Consider the following 19,641-nt stretch of genomic DNA (forward strand, 5'->3'; position numbering starts at 1 on the left):
GTGTGTGTGTGTGTGTGCGTCTACTTGAGGATGGGGAGCGGGGTCTTGTAGAATCGGGCGGCGATGGACGCGCCGCGGAACAGACCGCGCGTGCTCAGATAGCTGTTGTCCTGTGCAGTGGCATGACACCAGGAACATGGCAGTGAGACGTGTGGTCTGTGTCTGTGTCTGTGTGTATGCGTGTTTTACTGTGTCTGTGTCTGTGTGTGTATGTGTGTTTTACTGTGTGTGTCTGTGTGCCTACGTATCTGCATGGGTTGCGCTATCTGTGCTGTGAGGTAGACACGCTTCCACCACCCGGAAGCGGTAGCAGTCGCGGAACGAAGAAAAGTCGCGCTGGAACGGCGCATTCGCCAGACGCAGGCTGCACACACACACGGCGCATTCGCCAGACGCAGGCTGCACACACACACACACACACACACACACACACACACACACACACACACACACACACACAATGGGGGTGAGGCGATGAGTGTGTGAAAGCTCCGCGCGTGTGCACCAAAAAACACCCGTTCTTCACCGCAGATTTCAACACAAGCTACATGGGACCCACTTTGATCCGGAAATGCACATCATGCGTGAGATGACGTCCCATGGATGGTACAGGTACGCAGCCAGGCTCTGCAGTGTGTGCATACGTGTGTGTGTGTGTGTGTGTGTGTGTGTGTGTGTGTGTGTGTGTGTGTGTGTGTGTGTGTGTGTGTGTGTGTGTGTGTGTGTGTGTGTGTGTGTGTGTGTGTGTGTGTGTGTGTGTGTGTGTGTGTGTGTGTGTGTGTGTGTGTGTGTGTGTGTGTGTGTGGGAGTGTGTTCACGCGCAAGACCGAGTGCACGTGCCAGGCAGTCATGCAGTGTCACCATCACATCACAATAACAATCGCTACAGTGAGTGCGCACGTGTGCATGTGTGCATGTGTGCATGCGCGGTGCTTACGGTGGCCATGAGTCCCGGGAGAATGCTGAGGAAGACGTTCTGTGCCTCTTGCTCCGGCGCACCAGCACCGTCCTCAGGCAGCACGCTCGCCTGCCAAAGGTGCCCACGCACCCATACATTTACGCATTCATGCAAAGCAAAGACGTGGCGCATCAGTCGCAGATGCACGCAGTGCAGCACAACTCAACAAACAACATGGAACATGGGAACACAGGCCGCCCACACCCACAAAACCCTCCAATCACCTTCACGCGTCCCCCACCCCCACCCCTTCCCCCAAGCACCACTTCTCTCTCCAAATTCCCTTCGTATCACCGCAGAGCCGCGTGGCAGCCGACCTTGATGGTATCGATGATGCCAGTGGCGCTGAGGAACGCCTCGCACGCGCGCACAGAGATGACCTTCACGCAGTCGAAAATGAGCTGTGCCGTCAGACCCCTGGAGATGGTGATGAGTAGATTGTGGTGGTCGTGATGGCGTAAGTGGTGATGGGTAGATTGGGGTGACAAGGAGGTGATGATGATTCAAGTTGGAATTGTGCAGTGGTGCGCACGTACAGACACAGCTTCAGGCACAAACCACACGCAAGGACACAGGCAAAAGAGCAGGGAGTTCACATGCAAGCAAACACACACGCACACACACATACACAAACAAACACACACATGCACACGCATGCACACCTGTAGAATCCTTCGATGCCGGTGGTATTGTAGATGTTGGAGGCGATGGTGATGGGCTGGAACTTGGCGGGGCCGTCCGTCTCGACGATGGAGGCCATCGTGTGGATGGAAAGCACTGCATGCGTGTCGGAGGGGCGCGCGTGAGAGCAATCACACAGGCAAGGAGATGCATATAGATTTTTACACACGCGTGTGGTCACACTGGCACACACACACTGCCACACACACACTGCCACACACACACACACACACACACACACACACACACACATGCACACACACACATACACACACACACACACACACACACACACACACACACACACACACACACACACACAAATACGCACACACACATGCTTTCTACGCCGGACCTTTGAGCGGGTGAACGACGATGCTGCCGACGCAGTTGGAGACAACCTCGACGCAACCAAATGTCAAGCGGCCGAGCACGGTGTCCTCTTCCACGGAAGGGAACGCACGCTGCACTGCACCGCGCAGGTACGCCTGCACACGCTGGGTCACGTATTGCTTGGACTTGGCCTCGAAGAAGGAGATCGGCCAGGAGCCAGCAAGGGAAAGGATACCGTGCTGCCGGTACAGCTCCCGCCCTGTTGATTGAATGTGTGTGTGTGTGTGTGTGTGTGTGTGTGTGTGTGTGGGTGGGTGGGTGTGTGTGGGGGGGGTGTGGGTGTGTGCATGGGTGTGTGTGCATGGGTGTGTGTGTGTGTGTGTGTGTGTGTGTGTGTGTGTGGCCACAAGCAACGTAAATTAACATGCGCGTGCCTGCTGCGTGTACGCGTGTTCTGCGATCGTACCAAAGGTGACAGCACCCGCGCGGCGCCAGCCGGTCCCTTTGAAAAGGCTCTTGGACATGTACTCCTCACGGGGCTCGTAGCCAAGCTGCAGCAGGAGCAACAACAAACAACAACAACAACAACAACACCAACAAATCACTCGGATGCGTTAACCAAATTGCCTGCGGGACTGCGTGCATCGTCAGTGTTCACCCCCTACCCACCCACCCAAACAGACATAAACGTACCATCATTAGGGTCTTGACCGTCGCCAGCGGCGACATGGCCAAGTCGATGAGCATATCAGCCATCGTGGACGGAAGGACGGAAGGAAGCCGTGGACAGGGCGGTTGTGACACACAGACAGTCAGTGCCGCTTGTTGCTTGTTGGGCTTGCTTGCTTTGTTGCGCACTGTTGTTGATATCTGCTATATTTTTGAGTGTCGTGTCGCCCACTATCGCTTTGGCGCGCTCGCACATCCACATACGCTGACGCACACGAAAACACGACACACACCAACCCGCATCGGCCCCACGACGCTTTAGCAGGCAAGTGGGGAGGGAATCATGGGTCGAGGTCTTCGTCAGACAACGCTGTCGTTTGGACCAGACCGCCGCATCTTGACTTCATCCACATCCACGCCTCCTCTCCCAAGGCGAACGCACTCCACCACTGAAGCATCCTCAACCGCATCGTCGTCCTCAACAGCGTCGTCCTCCTCGTCCAAGCGAACCAGTGGCGCCAGCGGCGCGTCGTTGTTGGCACGCACGCGAACCCTTCCACCATCGTCCTCGGCAGCGCGGACGAGCAGCAGCCACGCAAAGCGTCCAAAAGTGAGCCTCGGGTTTCCTCCGCTCACCAAAGCGCCATCGTCGTCGTCGCCAGCAAGCTCAACCAAGATGGACATTGATCTGAAGCCTGGCAAGGTACACGGCTACACATTGACAGTTGGCACAACAAGAAGTGAAATACCTGCGTTTGTCATTGCACATACACACACACAATCCTCTTGCGCCGTGACACTGTTGAGATCGCACTCACCCACTGTCCACAACATGCGATGAACGTGCACACACGCACACACGCGCACACACGCGCGCACACACGCACACACGCACACACACGCGCGCACACACGCACACACGCACACACACACACACGCACACGCCAACTTGGGGCTGAGTCAGGATGTTCCTCTGCCAGAGGATCTTGGCGCGACTTTTCCACCTGTCAAAGCGTCCAAGGGACACACGTGCCTGTGCCACGTACGTCTTCCGCGTCTGTCTGCCTTACCTGCCTGCTTGCCTTCGTATCTCTCTGTCTCCAACACTGGAGCATTGTTTGCGGATGGATTCACATCGGGCACTGCACTACGACACACACAGCCGTCCTCGCCAGCTGCTCCGGATCCACCAAAGCCCTTTGGCACTCCAATTGACATTTGGGACAGCTACCACGTGCGGTATGTCGTGTGTCTCTCGTGTGTGGTGCATGTGATCGCCTTCACTTTGCCGCACAAGCGCGCTCGTGCATGCACTGCCGCTGACTCATTTCGCCACTCACTCTCTCGCTTACACTTTCCCACATGTTCACTCACATGTTCACACACGTGTTCACACACGTTTACATACGCTGCCTCACACACGTTTACATACGCTGCCTCACACGTTCCCACACGTTCACGTTCGGCTCCCTGCCTCATAGGATGCCCACGTCCCCTAAGAACCAGTATGCGAATCGCCGCACAGACAGCGTGGAGGAGCGATGGAAGCTGATCACACACACCCTGCAACGCATGCAGTTTACAGACGCTGTTGACTTGCAGCGCGTGGTGCTGCGATTTAACCCCCGATACCGCTCGCGGTGGAACTTCAAGGCCCTGCAGGCATACTGCGCAGACAAGGTCGGCAGAGGATATCGAGACACAGGAGGCAGAAGATAGTTGTGTGGGTGTTTGTGTGTGTAGATGTGTTTGTGCGTGTGTGTAGATGTGTGTGCGTGTGTGTAGATGTGTGTGGGTGTTTGTGTGGGTGTGGGTGTGGGTGTGGTGTTGATTCAAACCTCTTCCTGAACATCAGACATGTGACCACTCACACCACGTGTTGGCCACCATCACCATCGCCACCATCGCTACCATCGCCACCATCGTCGTTGCTTTTGATTCCTGCAGACGCGCCTGAAGCGGCTGCAGCGCGTTGTTCCCAAGATTGCCCACCTCGCCCTCCGCCTTCCAGAACTGTGTCCAACACCCATCCCCATTCTCTCGCGCGACCGCAACCACTCGCTCACCCTCAGCCAAGCTCAGGTGTGTGTGTCTGTGTGTGTGTTTGTGTTTGTGTGTGTGTGTCTGTCTGTCTGTGTTTGTGTCTGTGTGTGTCTGTGTGTCTTTTTTCCCTCTGTCGGTTTACCATCACGCTTCGTCATTGCCTCCCAGGTACCCACACACACACACACACACACACACACACACACACACACACACACACACACACACACACACACACACACACACACACACACACACACACACACACACACACACACACACACACAAACACACACACACGTGCAGGCTGCGTGTCTTCTCGCGAATGCGTTCTTCTGTACATTTCCGCGCCGAAATGCGAGCAAAGGCCGCAGCACGCTGCCCAGCATCAACTTCAACAGGTGCAGCCAACCCTGTCACCACCATCGTCACCAACACACTCACTTGCGCACACAACCAACCGCTCATCTTCGCACAACCACCACCATCACCTCCACTTACTACTTTGCACTCACTTCGCGCACACACACACGCACACACACGCACCGCTCGCTCCTGGTTTGACAGCCTGTTTGCTGCGTTTTCCGGGAGCATCCCAGCTGTTGCCGAGGCGAAACTAGACTGCATTGTCAACTACTTTGAACGCGTGACGAGCACACGTGTGTATTCTCACTGCTGCCATGCCAGCAAAGCATGAGTATGTGTGCGGGTGTGTGTGCGGGTGTGTGTGCGTGCGTGTGCGTGCGTGTGCGTGCGTGTGTGTGTGTGTGTGTGTGTGTGTGTGTGCGGGTGTGTGTGTGTGTGTGTGTGTGTGTGTGTGTGTGTGTGTGTGTGTGTGTGTGTGTGTGTGTGTGTGTGTGTGTGTGGGTGGGTGTGGGTGTGTGTGTGGGTGTTTGTGTGTGGGTGTTTGTGGTGTGTGTGTGTGTGAATGAACGCACGCCAGTCGCTCATCACTTGAATGTTCCCTTCCGCACACCAACACTCACATCCAAATACACAAATACACCCCCTCCTCCTGCCATTGCTCTACTTGGTAATTCAGTGCCTGGGGGCGTGATTACATTTCACCGCCAGGCTCTCGCTGTCGACAACATACCAGACTGGGAAAAGTCAGATGCGCATGTGTGATGGTGTGTGTGTGATGGGTGATTGTACTGTTGGTGTTTGCCGACCTGTGTCCAATGTGTGCGAGTCTTTGTTGAGCCCACACTGTTGTGTATCACCTGTCCGTGCAGCCAAGCTCACATCCAATTGTTGCTACACACCATCAGCAGCAGTTGTCCGCTGACGCAGATGAAATGTTTCGCGCACGGAACCATTGAGGACCACGGCATTGGCATGTCGCAGGTGTGACACCAACATCTTGGCGACGCACACACACGCACACGCGCGCACACACACACATCCATTGCCTCCATGCTCCACACAGAAAGAGTGATCAACATCCACGCACACTCACTCAACTCACACACACACGCACACAAACACAAACACAAACACAAACATTTGCACGCCCGTCTGTAGGCCGACTTTGCGAACAAGATGATTGGCGGCGGTGTTCTCGGCCGCGGCGCTGTGCAGGAGGAAATCAGATTCCTCATCTGCCCAGGTGCACATGGTGTTTTGTGTGCGTGTGTGTATGTGTGTGTGTGTGTATCTGTCTGTCTGTCTGTCTGTGTCTCTGCCGGTCTGTGTATGAACGAGATGCACGATGGTTTCGCTGTTGCTTATCCTCGGTTGCCATCTCACTCCAACTATGACCGTCTGACAACCATTCGTACCCATGACACGCTACAGAGCTGCTTGTGTCTCGCCTGTTCACGGAGGTGTTGCTGCCCCACGAGAGCCTCATCATTACAGGTCAGGCACGCTTTCGTTGTGGCGGCTGTTGTGCCCTGCTTTTTCAACTGGCGCTATTTGAAATACTTCCATGCTGTCGGCAACATGCATCTTGAAGATGTGGGATATGTACACACACACACACGCACACGCACGCACACACGCACACATTGACATTGGTTTCAATCACATGCACGTCGCTCGAGTGCACATATCCCTGACCCTCTCCTCTCACTCCTTCAACACCCCAAACGTGACCTCTGTCCCGTGTCGCCTTTGCTTCCGTTGTCGCAGGCGTTGAGCAGTTTTCGCGCTACACGGGGTACTCGTCCACGTTCAGATTTGCAGGAAACCACGTCGACACCACGCCTCGGTCCGTCGTCACTGCCGTCTTTGTTTCCGTAGCGTGTATGTGTGTGTGTGTCTGTGTCTGTGTGTGTCTGTGTGTGTGTGTGTGTGTGTCTGTGTGTGTCTGTGTGTGTGTGTCTGTGTGTGTGTGTGAAATCGCATGCACCCATGCACCCACGTCCACACTGCCCATGCCTTCCCCCCCCCACCTTGATAGGGACGAGTGGGGTCGCCGCAAGACGCAGCTCATTGCCATCGACGCCCTCGTGTTCCGCGGGTGCGTTCTCGCTCTCCTTGCCTCTCCTTGGATGCTTGCCGTGCTTCCCCTTACTGTTGCTTGGCTGCTTGTGTGCTTATGGACCATCTCGCCATTGGAAACAGTTGGTGCGCACCTGCTCACACACACACACACACACACACAAACTCACGATTATGCCGTGCAGCCGTGCGCGCTACCAATACGACCCTCAACTTGTCAAACGCGAGCTCAACAAGGTAACGGCACGTGTGCAATGGTGACTAGGCCTGGTTCCTTTTTCTCGACTCACCAACTGACACACTCTCACTCACGCGCACACACACACGCGCGCACACACATGCACACGCACACACACACGTGCACACACATACAACGTTTGTCGGCGCGATCTGTGCGCGCAGGCGTTTGCTGGATTGTGGGTGAGGCGACCGCCACGTGAACACGCAACGCGCTTCCCCGTCAATGCAACATTCGCAACAGGTATTCTTTGTGTTCGTGCGCATACACGTGTGCACGTGCACATGTACGCACGCTTATGTGCATCCTCGTTTTGCTTTGGTGAAGCGAACGAGGGTTGGAAGGCGTTCCACCATACTTCATGTCTGCATGTCTGCAACAACAGTCCGTTCGGCTCCCAAGCTGCGCCCATTGTCAAGCTGCATGCTGCACACACACACACACACGCACGCACGCACACACACACACACGCACACACACACACCACATGAACACACCACATGAACACACACGCACCACATTCACACCCAAAGGAAACTGGGGCTGTGGAGCGTTTGGCGGAGATCCGCATCTGAAGGCGTTGCTGCAGTGGATGGCTGCGTCGTGCGGTGAGTTGTTGGGCCTCGTGCAACCAGTGCAACCCTAAATCATGCTCTTGCCTGTGTACAGTTCGCTTGTCGGGATTTGGACAGATAACGAGCAGGCGTGGAGTTTGCACAACTTTCCTTTTTGAACATGTTGCCATAATCTTTGTACATGGTGATGCATGTCGTTTTGCACTGACCTTGTTTCGTTTTCACGTCCACGTCCACGCACGCACCTGCGCGCACGCGAGCGCACTCACCCGCACTCATCTGCACTCACACGCACACACACACACTCACACACAACACGTTCGCGTTTCCACTCGCCTGCCGTGCGCAGCGGAGCGCAACCTGGTGTACTTCACATTCCAAGACGTTGAGCTGAAGGAGCTGCTGCAAGCAACAGTCCACAACATTCAGAAGAAAGGTGGGGGCACATTCCCCTTTGCACACCTGCACGTGCAATCATTGGCGCAGTTGAGTGTACACGTGTGTGTGTGTGTGTCTGTCTGTCTGTCTGTCTGTCTGTCTGTGTGTGTGTGTGTGTCTGTGTGTGTGTGTTTGTGTTTGTGTGTCTGTATCAGTGCCTCGATTCATCCACCTCTCACACACACGAACACCCCCCCCCCCACACACACACACACACGCAAAAACGTACAAACGTACAGGCTGGACTGTTGGCAACTTGTACACGGCACTCGAAGAGTACTCCATGTACCTTTTGGAACGGCGACAGCGGCGTGCGTCCTCTCTGCTGGAGTTTGTCAACTTGCGGTTGGAAGGGCAGCAGCCATCACACGATGACGATGACGATGATGACGATGATGATGATGACGTCGTTGGAGTGGACGCAGAGGAGCGCGGGCTGGGCGATCACGTGCTGGAGGATGAGGCGATGGAGGATGCTGTTGCGCCTGGCGTCGTGAGGCCTCCGCTGAAAACAGAGATCAGCGGCGACTTTGGTGCTGTGGCACGTGTGAGCGAGGGTGCCGAGGCAACAACCACTGCAGCAACAACTTCAGACACACCTGTTGATGACATTGAAGACGCCCCGTCCCCAGAGGATGAGGGTGAGAAGGACGCAGATGATGTGGAGGAGAGCCTGGACGATGATGAAGTGCTGAAGCTCGAGCGTGCCGCATTGGACGCGCTCTACGCCAAGTATGGCGACTGAGCGCTGACACGCCTGTCTGTAAGTGTGCGTGTGCGTGCGTGTGTGTGTGTGTGTCTGCGTTAGCGTATCTGTTGTCTGCGTTAGCGTGTCTGTTGTCTGTGTGTCTGTGTGTCTGTGTGTGCATGCCTGCGTCACACTGCGGCGCGTCTCCGTTTGAAGATGACCCTTCCGCACCAGTGCACTCGTGCATGACATGAGATGGGATGAACTTGCTTTCCGATAAACTCATTGATGATCATTCACCTCTTCACCTTTGTGAGTGACGAGACCCCTCGCAACACCCCTTGCAACATCCGTCTGTTGTGTGGTTGTTGATGCGCACTTCTCCACATATCCACCATTCACGGCGAGAGGAAAGTTGGCGGGTAAAGGGTCGAAAGGACAGTTTGTGCAAATCGCCCAAAGAGAAACTTTGTCATTGCACTACAAAATGTCGGACGCTCCTCACATTATTCAGATTATTCTTGCACAACCCACAAACTGTCACGCCACGGCGCGCTAACACACCGCAGTTCCCGCGTGGGTCAAGGCATTCCTTGTTCCATTTCCTCACATAAGCTCCTTTGCACCCACAGCACGCCCCAACACGAGCCAGACCACCGGCCGACCCATTGCCCAGCACCTTCACGCACTCCCCAAAACCAAAGAGCAACAATGGACCCTTCGAAGAACTGGACGCAGAGCGACAACACCGGCGCCAGTAGCAGCTCCAGCCCAAGCAGCTCCAGCAGCTCCAGCAGCTCCAGCTCAAGCTCCAAGAACAACACCAACACCAACAGCATGGACATGGATGTGGATATGGAGGCTGACGCTATGGATGTGGCACCCGACGCGTCCAAGGCTGAGCCTGCATCAAGCTCCAAGCCAGGTGCGCGTGCCATGGTGACTGCAGATGACCACGACCCCAGCGACAACTTCCTCAACACCAATGGAGAGGCCGACGTCATCCAACTCATGCAGAACATGGCTCTGGAAGTGGACCGACGCCACCCAGTGATTGTGCCGCCGGAAGAAGACAAGCAAGATGACGACGGCAGCAACACCATCCGCGTCGACAACGGCGTCCTCGACCTCCGAGGTATCCTCGTCCCTTGTGTCGAGGGTGACGAGTATCCGCAAGTCGGAAAAGGGCTGCTGACAACAGCAGACTTGCTTGAGGTGGCAAAGCGGCGCGCCCAGCCCAACACCAACCGCGAGGGGGGTAGACCCGATCATGACAACGGCGACGGCGGCAACCGCGGCGATGCTCGCGTCGATGACGATGATGATGATGACGACGACGACGATGACGACGGTGAACATGTCGACGAGGACGACGACGACGACGAGGACCAGGACGACGAGGACGAGCGCCCGCCTCTCAAAGTGGACTGGCCCACCATCTCCACCATTTGCTTCACGCGCCGCCAGTGGGGCCTGATGGACACGTGCCACATTCTCCTCGCGTGCCGGTGGCTTGCTGCAGGCAACCCAGAGTTTACCGGTATCAACCTGGTTGGCATCGACCTCAAGCGCGGACAGAGCGAGAACCAACCGCACTGCAATACCCCTACGCGAGACGACCGAGCCCAAGCCCTGGCTGGCCCTGAGTTCACCAAGCAACTGGTGCGTTTTGTTTGCGTGGTGTGTATGCATGTGTGTATGTGTGCATGTGTGCATGTGTGCATGTGTGCATGTGTGCATGTCCGTGTGCGTCTGTGTGTGTGATTGTCTGTGTGTGTGTGTGTGCAAGTGTGCGTATGCGTGTGTATGTGTGTATGTTTGTGTGTGCCTATCTTTCTGCCCCTGCAACTGCGAGGATGGGCAAGCTGGTTTGTTTGTTTGTTGTTGGCACACACTGTGGTGCTTCACTGTCGAAGCACAGCCACTTCCCACTCACGCCGCACTCGTTGCTGCGCTTCATTGTCGCTCGACAGGTCAAGGCACTTGAGGAGTACATTGTGCAGAACGGAGGCGTTCCTGTGTATCACCATGTGAACCGAGCCCAGGATGACAATGTCGTCAGAGCTGGCAAGGCCAGGCTTGCTCGCAACGCTGTCAACGCGCGCCACACCGCAAACGCAGACAATGCCAGGATTGCGCGCAGGAAGACGGTCCTGCGCGTGAGAGTGCGTATGGGCCAGGTCGAGCGAAGGCTCCCACTCGACCACCGTGCCGTGTTTGAACTCCTTCAAGACGAAGCTTGAGCCAACAGCAGGCTCATCTTCACAAGACAGAACAGCTGTGCTATGCTGTGCTCGGCTTGTTTCTTGTAGTCCAATGCGTCGCAAAGGTGACGCTTTGAGGCTTTGGATTTGCGTTTGTACAGTGTGTATGTACGTGCACGTGTGTGCCTTTGTACACGTTTCTTTTCTTCTTCTTTTCTTTTCGTCCCTGTGTGATCTGGACGCTTCGCATTGTCAGTTTGCGCGCTAGCATGCTTCATTCATGGAGATGTATCGCAGCACCAATGCAATGTAATGTTCCCACCCTCTTGGTCCTTTTCTTTTTTCCTTTTGCGTATTGTTTGCGCTCGTGTTGCGTGTACGTATCTCTGTCGCCTGCTGCTTTTTCTGCACTTCTGCCTGGCATGGTACTGCACCACACCAGGTCAAGCGCTGGCAGCATTCGTGTGTGTGTTCCCTTTAGGTTGCTGCTTTCGTTCATTGTTGTTTGTGCATGCTTTCTCGTTTCGTGATGCGCTTTGTGCGCCGTAGTGTTGTTGCGCAAGACAATGAACAGAGTGATGATGGTTTCTGAAAGCAGGGCTTGAACGAAGGTGTGGATGTGCTTGTACTTGAACGAGACACAAGGATAACAAATTCCCAAAAAGCGAACAAACACTACAAGGGGAGGAGGGTCAGTTACTCGTGACAGGTGCGTGCACAACGCAACAGAAGCCTACACAGTCAAACAACAGAACATGCATGCACGCACAACAAACGCAACAAAAGGACGGTCTATTCGACTCGTGACTGGATGGGATGGGGCAGGGGCTTCAGTCACGCTCTGCTACAAATCAACAGCACTCCGTTACAGCTTGAGCAATTCCTCCTCTGCCGCAGACAGCTGTCGCCAGCGAGTTGAGAGTGGGAGTGAGAGAGAGACAGTGTGTGTGTGTGAGTGTGTGTGAGTGTGAGTGAGAGAGAGTGAGAGAAAGAGAGAGAGAGTGTGTGTGAGTGAGTGTGTGAGCGAGTGAGTGAGTGAGTGAGTGAGTGAGTGAGTGAGTGAGTGAGTGAGTGTTTGTGTGTGTGTGTGTGTGTGTGTGTGTCTGTGTGGTGTTCAAGAGCAACGTTGGATGGATGCAGGTTCCGTACCGTTGGCGGTGGAATGCGCCAGAAGTTGAAACTGTTGAATTCCGGGTGTTGCTCATCTGTGTGTTTCCATGACGTAACAGCAACGTCACAACAGCACGCGAGCATGCGACAAATGCATGCACAGGGTACACACAAGCCCAGACACACACACAAGCCAACACACAAGCCCACACACACACACACACACACACACACACACACACACACACACACACACACACACAGAGGCAGAGGAGGTACCTGAACGGCTGGTTCCAACAGCAGGGAACACCTGGTCAACAATCTCGGTCAATTTGGCATAGGAGGACCTGATGACGCGATAATGTCCGTGAAAGAAAAGTGAGACGAACAAGACGGGAGGCGGCACGACACAACCACAGCAAGGAAAGGACACAGAGCAAAACAACAGCAGCAGCAGCAGCAGCAGCAGCAGTTGCCTCAACTCACTCGTACGCGCCCTTGGACACACGAAGAAGTCCCTTGGGGTCAACGATGAAGATCTTTGAGTCGGGGATGCCGACAGCGCGGTACGTCACAACATCTGCAATCCCACGCGTTCGCGAGCAGTGGTGGACGCAGGCCAGGATGCGTGAGAATGCACAGACAGATAGACAGACAGACAGACAGACAAACAAACAGACAGACAGACAGACAGACAGACAGACACACACACACACACACACACACACACACACAGAGGCAGCATAGCAACCTGTGTGGCGGTTGCCAAAGCCCGCGATGAGAGGGTTGTCGAGACCAGGAAACAGGCGCTTGACGCTTGAGAGGCAGGAGATCTTAAACTCCTCTGGGCGGCGGAGAATGACTTCGCGATGGAAGCTGCGGAAGAGGGAGGACGGCGAGAGCAAGATGGGACCCTCGGGCAGCGTCTCCCGGTTCTGTTGGATGTTGAGGATGTAGTCTGCAGCGCAGAAGTTGACAAGAGGAAGGGGAGAAGGAGGAGAAAGGAAGGGAAAGGAGGGCTGACGTGAGGTGGAAGGAGGGTCGATGCCAGTGCAAACGCGGACACACGGTGCAACACACACACAGCACAAACACACACACACACACATACGCCCACACACACACACACACACCCTTTGTCTGTCCGGACTGGCTGATGGAACGGGAGGAGAGATAGACAAACTGGTAGCCGTTGCTTGCGATGCGGGAGAATAGGGATGCCACGCCCCGCTGGGTCCAGTCCGTGCCAACCAGCGCTGCAGCGTGCCCAAGCACGTCTGACCGCGTGATGGTCCCATCAATATCTGCACACATGTGAAGTGTGTGTGTGTGTGTGTGTGTGTGTGTGTGTGTGTGTGTGTGTGTGTGTGTGTGTGTGTGTGTGTGTGTGTGTGAAGCAGATGCGCAAGAGCCAAGTCCACTGAAGCCGCTTGAGAGTAGGAAAGCATGAAACGTGGTGCATCACAAGAGGGCAGTTGTGGCACAATGCACGCGCCAGCACTGACCAGACACGACAATCTTCGTATCGTAGTTCCACAGGAACACGTGGCACGTGACCTGACACACGCGCACGCACACGAGGGTGAAAACAGCAAAGAGGACGACGTGAGCTCGCAAACTCCAGCAGCCATACGTTCAGGCAAAAACACGCGCACACGTACACATACACACATACACACATACACAGATGCAGACAGACAGATACATGCACACACAGAGACAGAGGCAGATCCGGCTTACAGAGGCGGTGCCCTGGAACTTGCTGGCGACGGAGAATTCAATCTCGTTGAAGCCCTCGTTGAGGTTGAGGGAGGCGAGCTGCTCTGATGTCAGATACAGGCTGCGGCGGTGCGTAGCAAGGAACGACCTGTTGATGGTTGGTCAAGAAGAGGGGTGAGAACAAAGCGCGTCAAACCAAGTTGAGGCGTGTGGATGGCGTGCTTCGATCGCATCCATGCAAGCCACACACACACACACACACACACACACACACACACACACACACACACACACACACACACACACACACACACACACACACACACACAGACAGACAGACAGACAGACAGACAGACACACCCACACCCACGCACACAGACCCACACACAATCCCCAAGCACGTTCGTGTGCACGTACTCGTCGGCGGAAGTGCGTGCGCTCTCCCTGCTTGAGTCGAGGCCTTCGCCCGCGCTGATATCGTCCTCCTCCGTCTCCGTTGTCGGCTCTGTCGTCTTGCCCTCATCTTGGGTCTTGTTCACGTCGCTCGTGGACTGCCGCCAAAAGAACCACGACCGCTGCTTTGGGTGGTGCTTGTCAACGAGCTTGTCTGCAGGGTGAGGAGGAAGGCACCCAGAGGGTGTTGGGGGTTAGGTCGAGGTTTAGCAGGCGGCAGGCGAGCAGAGCAGCGCAGAGAGATGACAGACAAAGAGCAGCCGAACGCACAACACACACACACACACTGCAAATGCAAAGAGCGCGTACCGACGGTGTCTGGTGGAAGTGGCTGCTTGAAGACGAGCTGGGCCATAATGGCGGGGGCAGCAACCTGTTCACGACAAAGAAGGAAGCAGTCAATTGGTGTGGATAACAAGGTGAACCTTGAGCAACATGGACCGCAAAAAAACGGGGCCTACTCACCAAAACTTCACACACGCAGACACGCACACAAACAGAGGCAGAGACAGAGACAAAGACAGAAAGACAGACACGCACACAGACACAGAGAGACACACACACACAGACTGACTGACACACACACACACACACTCACACACACACACACTCACACACACACACTCACACACACAAACAGACACAGACACAGACACACACACACATGCACAACAGCACCTTCCAGGCGAAGAATTTGTCGTGAATGCGCACGACAAGGGACGTGTCCTCCAGCAGGTGCGGGCGCTTGCACAGCATCTCAAACGTGACCCTCTTCTCTTCAAACCGCTCTTGCATCTCCTCGTGCGCAACACCAGCGCTCAGCCCGCACAGCGACAGCGCCACATCCATGCCGGCGTCACCAGCCTGCGGCGTGGGCGTGCTTGGCCCCGATGGTTCATGGTCGTTCTCGGAGCCCGACCCACCACCACTCAGGACCACGCCTTTGGCCTGCAGCAGCTCGGGAAGCACCAGGCTGTCTGCATCAACGCCCTGCGACGGAAACGCGGGGGATTCGTCCGGTGGCGATGACGACGACGCGTGCGACGCCTTCGACTGCTTCGACTGCTTCGACTGCTTCGACTGCGTGTCGCGTCGCTTTTGGCGCCGCCGCTGTCCGCGATGGTGGTGGTGGTGCCTGTGCTTCCTGGTGCCGTGGCCATTCGATGGGGACGCATCACTGTCATCAGCATAATCGTCATCGTCATCGTCTTCACCGTCGTCATGGTCGCCTGTGCGCTTTGAGGGCAGCGCTGGTCGCGATGATAACGATGATGATGATGACGACGCCGCGATGGGTGCGCCGTGTGCAGTGGCGGGCCGGTTCTTGTCACGATGAGCACCATGGACCTGGTGGCGTGCAGCCTGGCGTCTGGACGGGTCCTCCGGTGCGCTGTCGTCATCGCTCGCAGCGCCAACAAGCCACTCGGTTGGCACGTGCTCGGTGTCCTGCAGGCTGTGGTGGCGGCGGTGCTGCTGGTGCTGCTCGCGTCCTTCGTGATTGTGGCGGTGGCGGTGGTTGCTGTGCCGGTGGTGGTGATTTGGGTGATTGTGGTGGGGACGGCTGTACTGCTCGGGTTGCTGGCCTAATCTACCTGTGCTACTACTCACGTTCAGCGCCACACCGCCCTCGCCCACGCTGCCAACACCGTTGCCGCCGCTCCTGGTGCGGGTGTGCTTCTTCTTGCTGCTGCTGTTGCTGCTGCTTGTGTCACGCGACACGGGCTTGGACTTGCTGCGCGTCTTGCTCCTGCTCTTGCCCTTCAGCTTCGGGCTCTTCTTCTTCTTCCCGCCAGCGTGTGCGCCCGCCAGCGCGCGCCCGTTGCTCGTGGTCGGCGGGTCGTGCAGGCCGCCAAGTGCACGTGCGCTGCCGAGCGGCGGGCTGCTGGAGAAGTGGGAGAGGCCCTGCTTTGCACGGCGCACACGCGCGTCCCCAAGCACCTCGCTCGGGTTGGACGTGCACACGGTGTTGGAGCTGCGGCTGCGGCGGACCCCGTATGCATTGGTCAGCGTGCTGATACGACTGCCAGGTAGCGTGATGGGCACATCGTGGAGGCGCAGGTTGTTGTGCTGCCGCAGCGCGCGGTTGTGGGCGATGTCAGTGTGAATGCCACCATCACCGCTGCCGTTGGTGGTGTTGGTGTGGGCGCTGCTGGTGTCGAAGTGAAAGTGGCCGTGGTGCGTGGCACGTGGTGACGGCGACGGCGAGGATGAGCTGTGTGAGGACTTGGCCGTGGCGGGTACGGAGCCCGAGCGACGCGGCGAGGCGCCCAGCACGGGGCTGTCACCACCAATGGCGTTGAGACCATGAGACATGCTGCCGGATGCGCGGATGGAGGAGAGGCCGCGGGTGTGCGGGCTCGGCTCGTGGATGTGCTGCACCAGCGCCCCGTTCCCGCTCGTCCCATGCAGCGACGACGGAGACATGGACGACGCGCCCCTGTATCAGGTGGTGTGGTGTGGTGTGGTGTGGTGTGGTGTGGTGTGGTGTGGTGTGTGTGTGTGTGTGTGTGTGTGTGTGTGTGTGTGTGTGTGTGTGTGTGTGTGTGTGTGTGTGTGTGTGTGGAGGGGGGTTCGGGTGGCAGACAATGCAGTGAGAAAAAGGAGTCAGTGAGAAACAGGCAATGAGAAAAAGGAGGCAGCCCGACCATCTACATCCGCAGACAGACAGACAGACACACGCACGTAACACACGCATGTGCAAGCGGAGCCTGCCGTACCAGCGTCTTGGATCGGAGTGGAGGACGTTTGGGACGTGTTCGCTGTCATGCGCCACCTCAGCCCGTGCCGCGCTCGTGCTGTGAGGCTGTTGCTCATCCCAGTCGTTCACACGTGCAAATGCAGCCGTGGCCACATCCTCCGTCGACACGTTGCTGCCTTCACGCCGTGCATTGCGTGAACGGGCATTGCCATCAACGTCATCATTGTCACTATCAACGTCAGCATCGTCGTCGTCATCATCGTTGTTGGATCGGTGGGAGGAGCGGGATGGTGTGGTGGCGGCGGAAATGGCGGCGCGCAGGGCATCGCTGCGTCGCTCGCGCGTGCGTGCGCGGTTGTCGTCATCGTCGTCACTTTCCTCGTCAGCGGTGTTGCGGGCAGTCGGGTCATCATCGTAATCATAGTCATAATCGTCGCCAGCGCCAACGCCGCCGTTGTTGTTGTTGTTGTTGTTGTTGTTGTTGTTGTTGTTGTTGTTGTTGTTGTTGTTGTTGTTGTTGTTGTTGTTGTTGTTGTTGTTGTTGTTGTTGTTGTTGTTGTTGTTGTTGTTGTTGTTGTTGTTGTTGCCATTGGTTCCGTTGCTGTTGTGATGGTTTGGCGCACAGCGCGAATCGTCCTCATCGTATTCCTCGTCATCACCGTCGTCGTCGTACTCATACTCCTCGGCATCGTCGTCAGCGTTGGTGCCGCCAGTGCCACGTGCGGTGCCTGGCCCAATCTCAAGGTACTCCCTGTCCTGATGGCCTGCAAGCATGTCCTCTGATGTCCTCTGAAGCCGGCTGCACCGTCTCCTCCTCCTCCTCCTCTTCTTCATCGTCATCATCGTCATCATCCTCCTCAACGTCCTCCTCCTGGTCAGTCTTGCATGGCAAAGATGAAGAGACCCAAGGATGACAGGGTAAGACGTGAGATCATGCAGGGATAGGCTGCGAGAGACAGAGAGGCAGACACACAACATGGACAGGAAAAAGGCAGACAGACGGACAGACAGACAGATAGACAGACAGACAAACACACACAGACAGACAAACACACACAGACAGACAAACACACACAGACAGACAGACAGATGGACAGACACACACACATACAATAGCCATGCTCACACACAGGGCACGAAGGACACGCAGATGCGTACTTGGCAATCTGGCAGGTCAGTTCCGATGGGCTGGACAAAGTAGCACTCGCCTTGCTTGCCCACTTTCATTTCAAAGCCACCTTCCACCGGTACTTGATTCACGCGGATGTTGACCTGTTGCATGGAAAACAAGGAGTGCCCGCGGACAGACGGGTGGACAGGAAGGTGGACAGGCAAGTTGACAGACAGAGGACACACAGACATTCACACAGACGCACACACGCAAAGAGCTGAGTGTGAGAAGGGATTGCGTGGGCTGTCTACGCGCCTTTGCACGTGCATGTGTCAGAACAAGGTGGATGTGGCCCAGTATGTGATCGCGCACGACGCACCACGCGCTCCTTGGGGCGGAAGAGGGTGAGCTTGCCGAACCGAACGTGGAAGGGTGTTGAGAGGAGCGAGCCATCAGCTTGTTTGACGACGATGACGTCGATTGCACCGCTCAGCGTCGCCGGGTTGAGCTCGTCCCAGAAGGCCTTGATGGGCCGTAGGAAGTCCATACTGCCGCGCAATCACTCAACGTGCACGGCGCCGCCGTTGCTGTGGGCTGGACCGTGCAACAGCGTCGCTCAAACCAAAGTCGTGGCCGTTGACCCTGAGGTGTGTGTGTGTGTGTGTGTGTGTGTGTGTGTGTGTGTGTGTGTGTGTGTGTGTGTGTGTGTGTGTGTGTGTGTGTGGTGGATGGATGAGTGGATGTGTGGACAGACGTGTGGATGGGTGAATGCCCCGTTGTTCGCAGAAGAACAGCAGCCGCAAATACAAACAACAAACGTGTGTCCGAGCAAACAAAGTACCTCAACCCACGTGGCTGTGATGTGATGTGTGTGTGTGCTTGTGTTGTGTTACATTACTGTGCGCCACGCAAGCTTTCGCAGCACTGAATGTCACCAAGCACATCCGTGCGTGCAAGCGTGTCGTCTCACCGTGCTTCTTGTCTCTGGTTGTACCTTGTGTGTGTGTGTGTGTGTCACACCCGGCCTTGTGTGCCAGCAGCGTGGGTTTGTTGTGTTGTTGATCTTGGAGGCGTTTGTGCGGGGCGATTTCCGCAATCCATCACAATCAGCAGCGGCCGCCATTCAAAAATAAACACAGCTCTTTGTGCGCGTTGCTGATGACTTGACAGCAATTGGAGAGATGGCCTGACTCGCCGCTGTGGTTGTCATGTCATGCCATTGATGCGAGTGTGCACCAGACACAGGGTGTGCAGTTTGTGGTCGTCTCCCTGCTTTGC

The 19,641-nt window shown here is 56.0% G+C and overlaps 4 protein-coding genes across 4 annotated transcripts; 2 read left to right on the forward strand and 2 right to left on the reverse strand.

Annotated features, from left to right (window-relative positions):
- Nucleotides 1–20: 20 nt before the first annotated feature.
- On the reverse strand, nt 21–2,728 carry PTSG_05858 (uncharacterized protein; the record flags this gene model as incomplete). Its single annotated transcript, XM_004992694.1, has 9 exons — nt 21–110; nt 298–364; nt 560–627; nt 938–1,027; nt 1,276–1,375; nt 1,621–1,735; nt 1,995–2,231; nt 2,439–2,523; nt 2,666–2,728. 9 exons carry the CDS (start codon nt 2,726–2,728, stop codon nt 21–23), a joined length of 915 nt encoding a protein of 304 aa, XP_004992751.1.
- Nucleotides 2,729–2,867: 139 nt separating this feature from the next.
- Nucleotides 2,868–9,363, forward strand: PTSG_05859 (uncharacterized protein). The gene is made up of 18 exons (XM_004992695.1): nt 2,868–3,344; nt 3,606–3,683; nt 3,804–3,880; nt 4,123–4,321; nt 4,589–4,723; nt 4,991–5,085; nt 5,252–5,343; nt 5,727–5,793; nt 5,956–6,031; nt 6,209–6,293; nt 6,482–6,544; nt 6,818–6,896; nt 7,089–7,148; nt 7,315–7,366; nt 7,532–7,610; nt 7,901–7,975; nt 8,292–8,378; nt 8,620–9,363. The coding sequence occupies exons 1-18, from the start codon at nt 2,985–2,987 to the stop codon at nt 9,123–9,125; spliced, it is 2,265 nt and encodes a 754-aa protein (XP_004992752.1). The 5' UTR covers nt 2,868–2,984; the 3' UTR covers nt 9,126–9,363.
- A 288-nt stretch (nt 9,364–9,651) lies between these two features.
- PTSG_05860 (uncharacterized protein) lies at nt 9,652–11,311 on the forward strand (the record flags this gene model as incomplete). The annotated part of the gene is made up of 2 exons (XM_004992696.1): nt 9,652–10,730; nt 11,042–11,311. The coding sequence occupies exons 1-2, from the start codon at nt 9,780–9,782 to the stop codon at nt 11,309–11,311; spliced, it is 1,221 nt and encodes a 406-aa protein (XP_004992753.1). The 5' UTR covers nt 9,652–9,779.
- Nucleotides 11,312–11,775: 464 nt separating this feature from the next.
- On the reverse strand, nt 11,776–18,910 carry PTSG_05861 (lipin; the record flags this gene model as incomplete). Its single annotated transcript, XM_004992697.1, has 17 exons — nt 11,776–12,173; nt 12,422–12,477; nt 12,662–12,729; nt 12,869–12,962; nt 13,134–13,340; nt 13,516–13,686; nt 13,888–13,939; nt 14,123–14,249; nt 14,519–14,708; nt 14,864–14,927; nt 15,233–16,991; nt 17,272–17,428; nt 17,700–17,888; nt 17,912–18,008; nt 18,058–18,132; nt 18,411–18,524; nt 18,743–18,910. The coding sequence occupies 17 exons, from the start codon at nt 18,908–18,910 to the stop codon at nt 12,138–12,140; spliced, it is 3,624 nt and encodes a 1,207-aa protein (XP_004992754.1). The 3' UTR covers nt 11,776–12,137.
- Between the last annotated feature and the right edge of the window lie 731 nt (nt 18,911–19,641).

The sequence above is a fragment of the Salpingoeca rosetta genome (genome assembly GCF_000188695.1).
Source record: "Salpingoeca rosetta unplaced genomic scaffold supercont1.15, whole genome shotgun sequence".
NCBI classification, from domain to species: domain Eukaryota; class Choanoflagellata; order Craspedida; family Salpingoecidae; genus Salpingoeca; species Salpingoeca rosetta.

Coding starts and splice junctions, on each gene's coding strand:
- PTSG_05859 (XM_004992695.1), top strand. CDS start 2,985: ATGGGTCGAGGTCTTCGTCAGACAACGCTGTCGTTTGGACCAGACCGC. Junction 3,345..3,605: donor TTGATCTGAAGCCTGGCAAG/GTACACGGCTAC, acceptor GGGCTGAGTCAG/GATGTTCCTCTGCCAGAGGA. Junction 5,344..5,726: donor TGAACGCGTGACGAGCACAC/GTGTGTATTCTC, acceptor TTGGTAATTCAG/TGCCTGGGGGCGTGATTACA.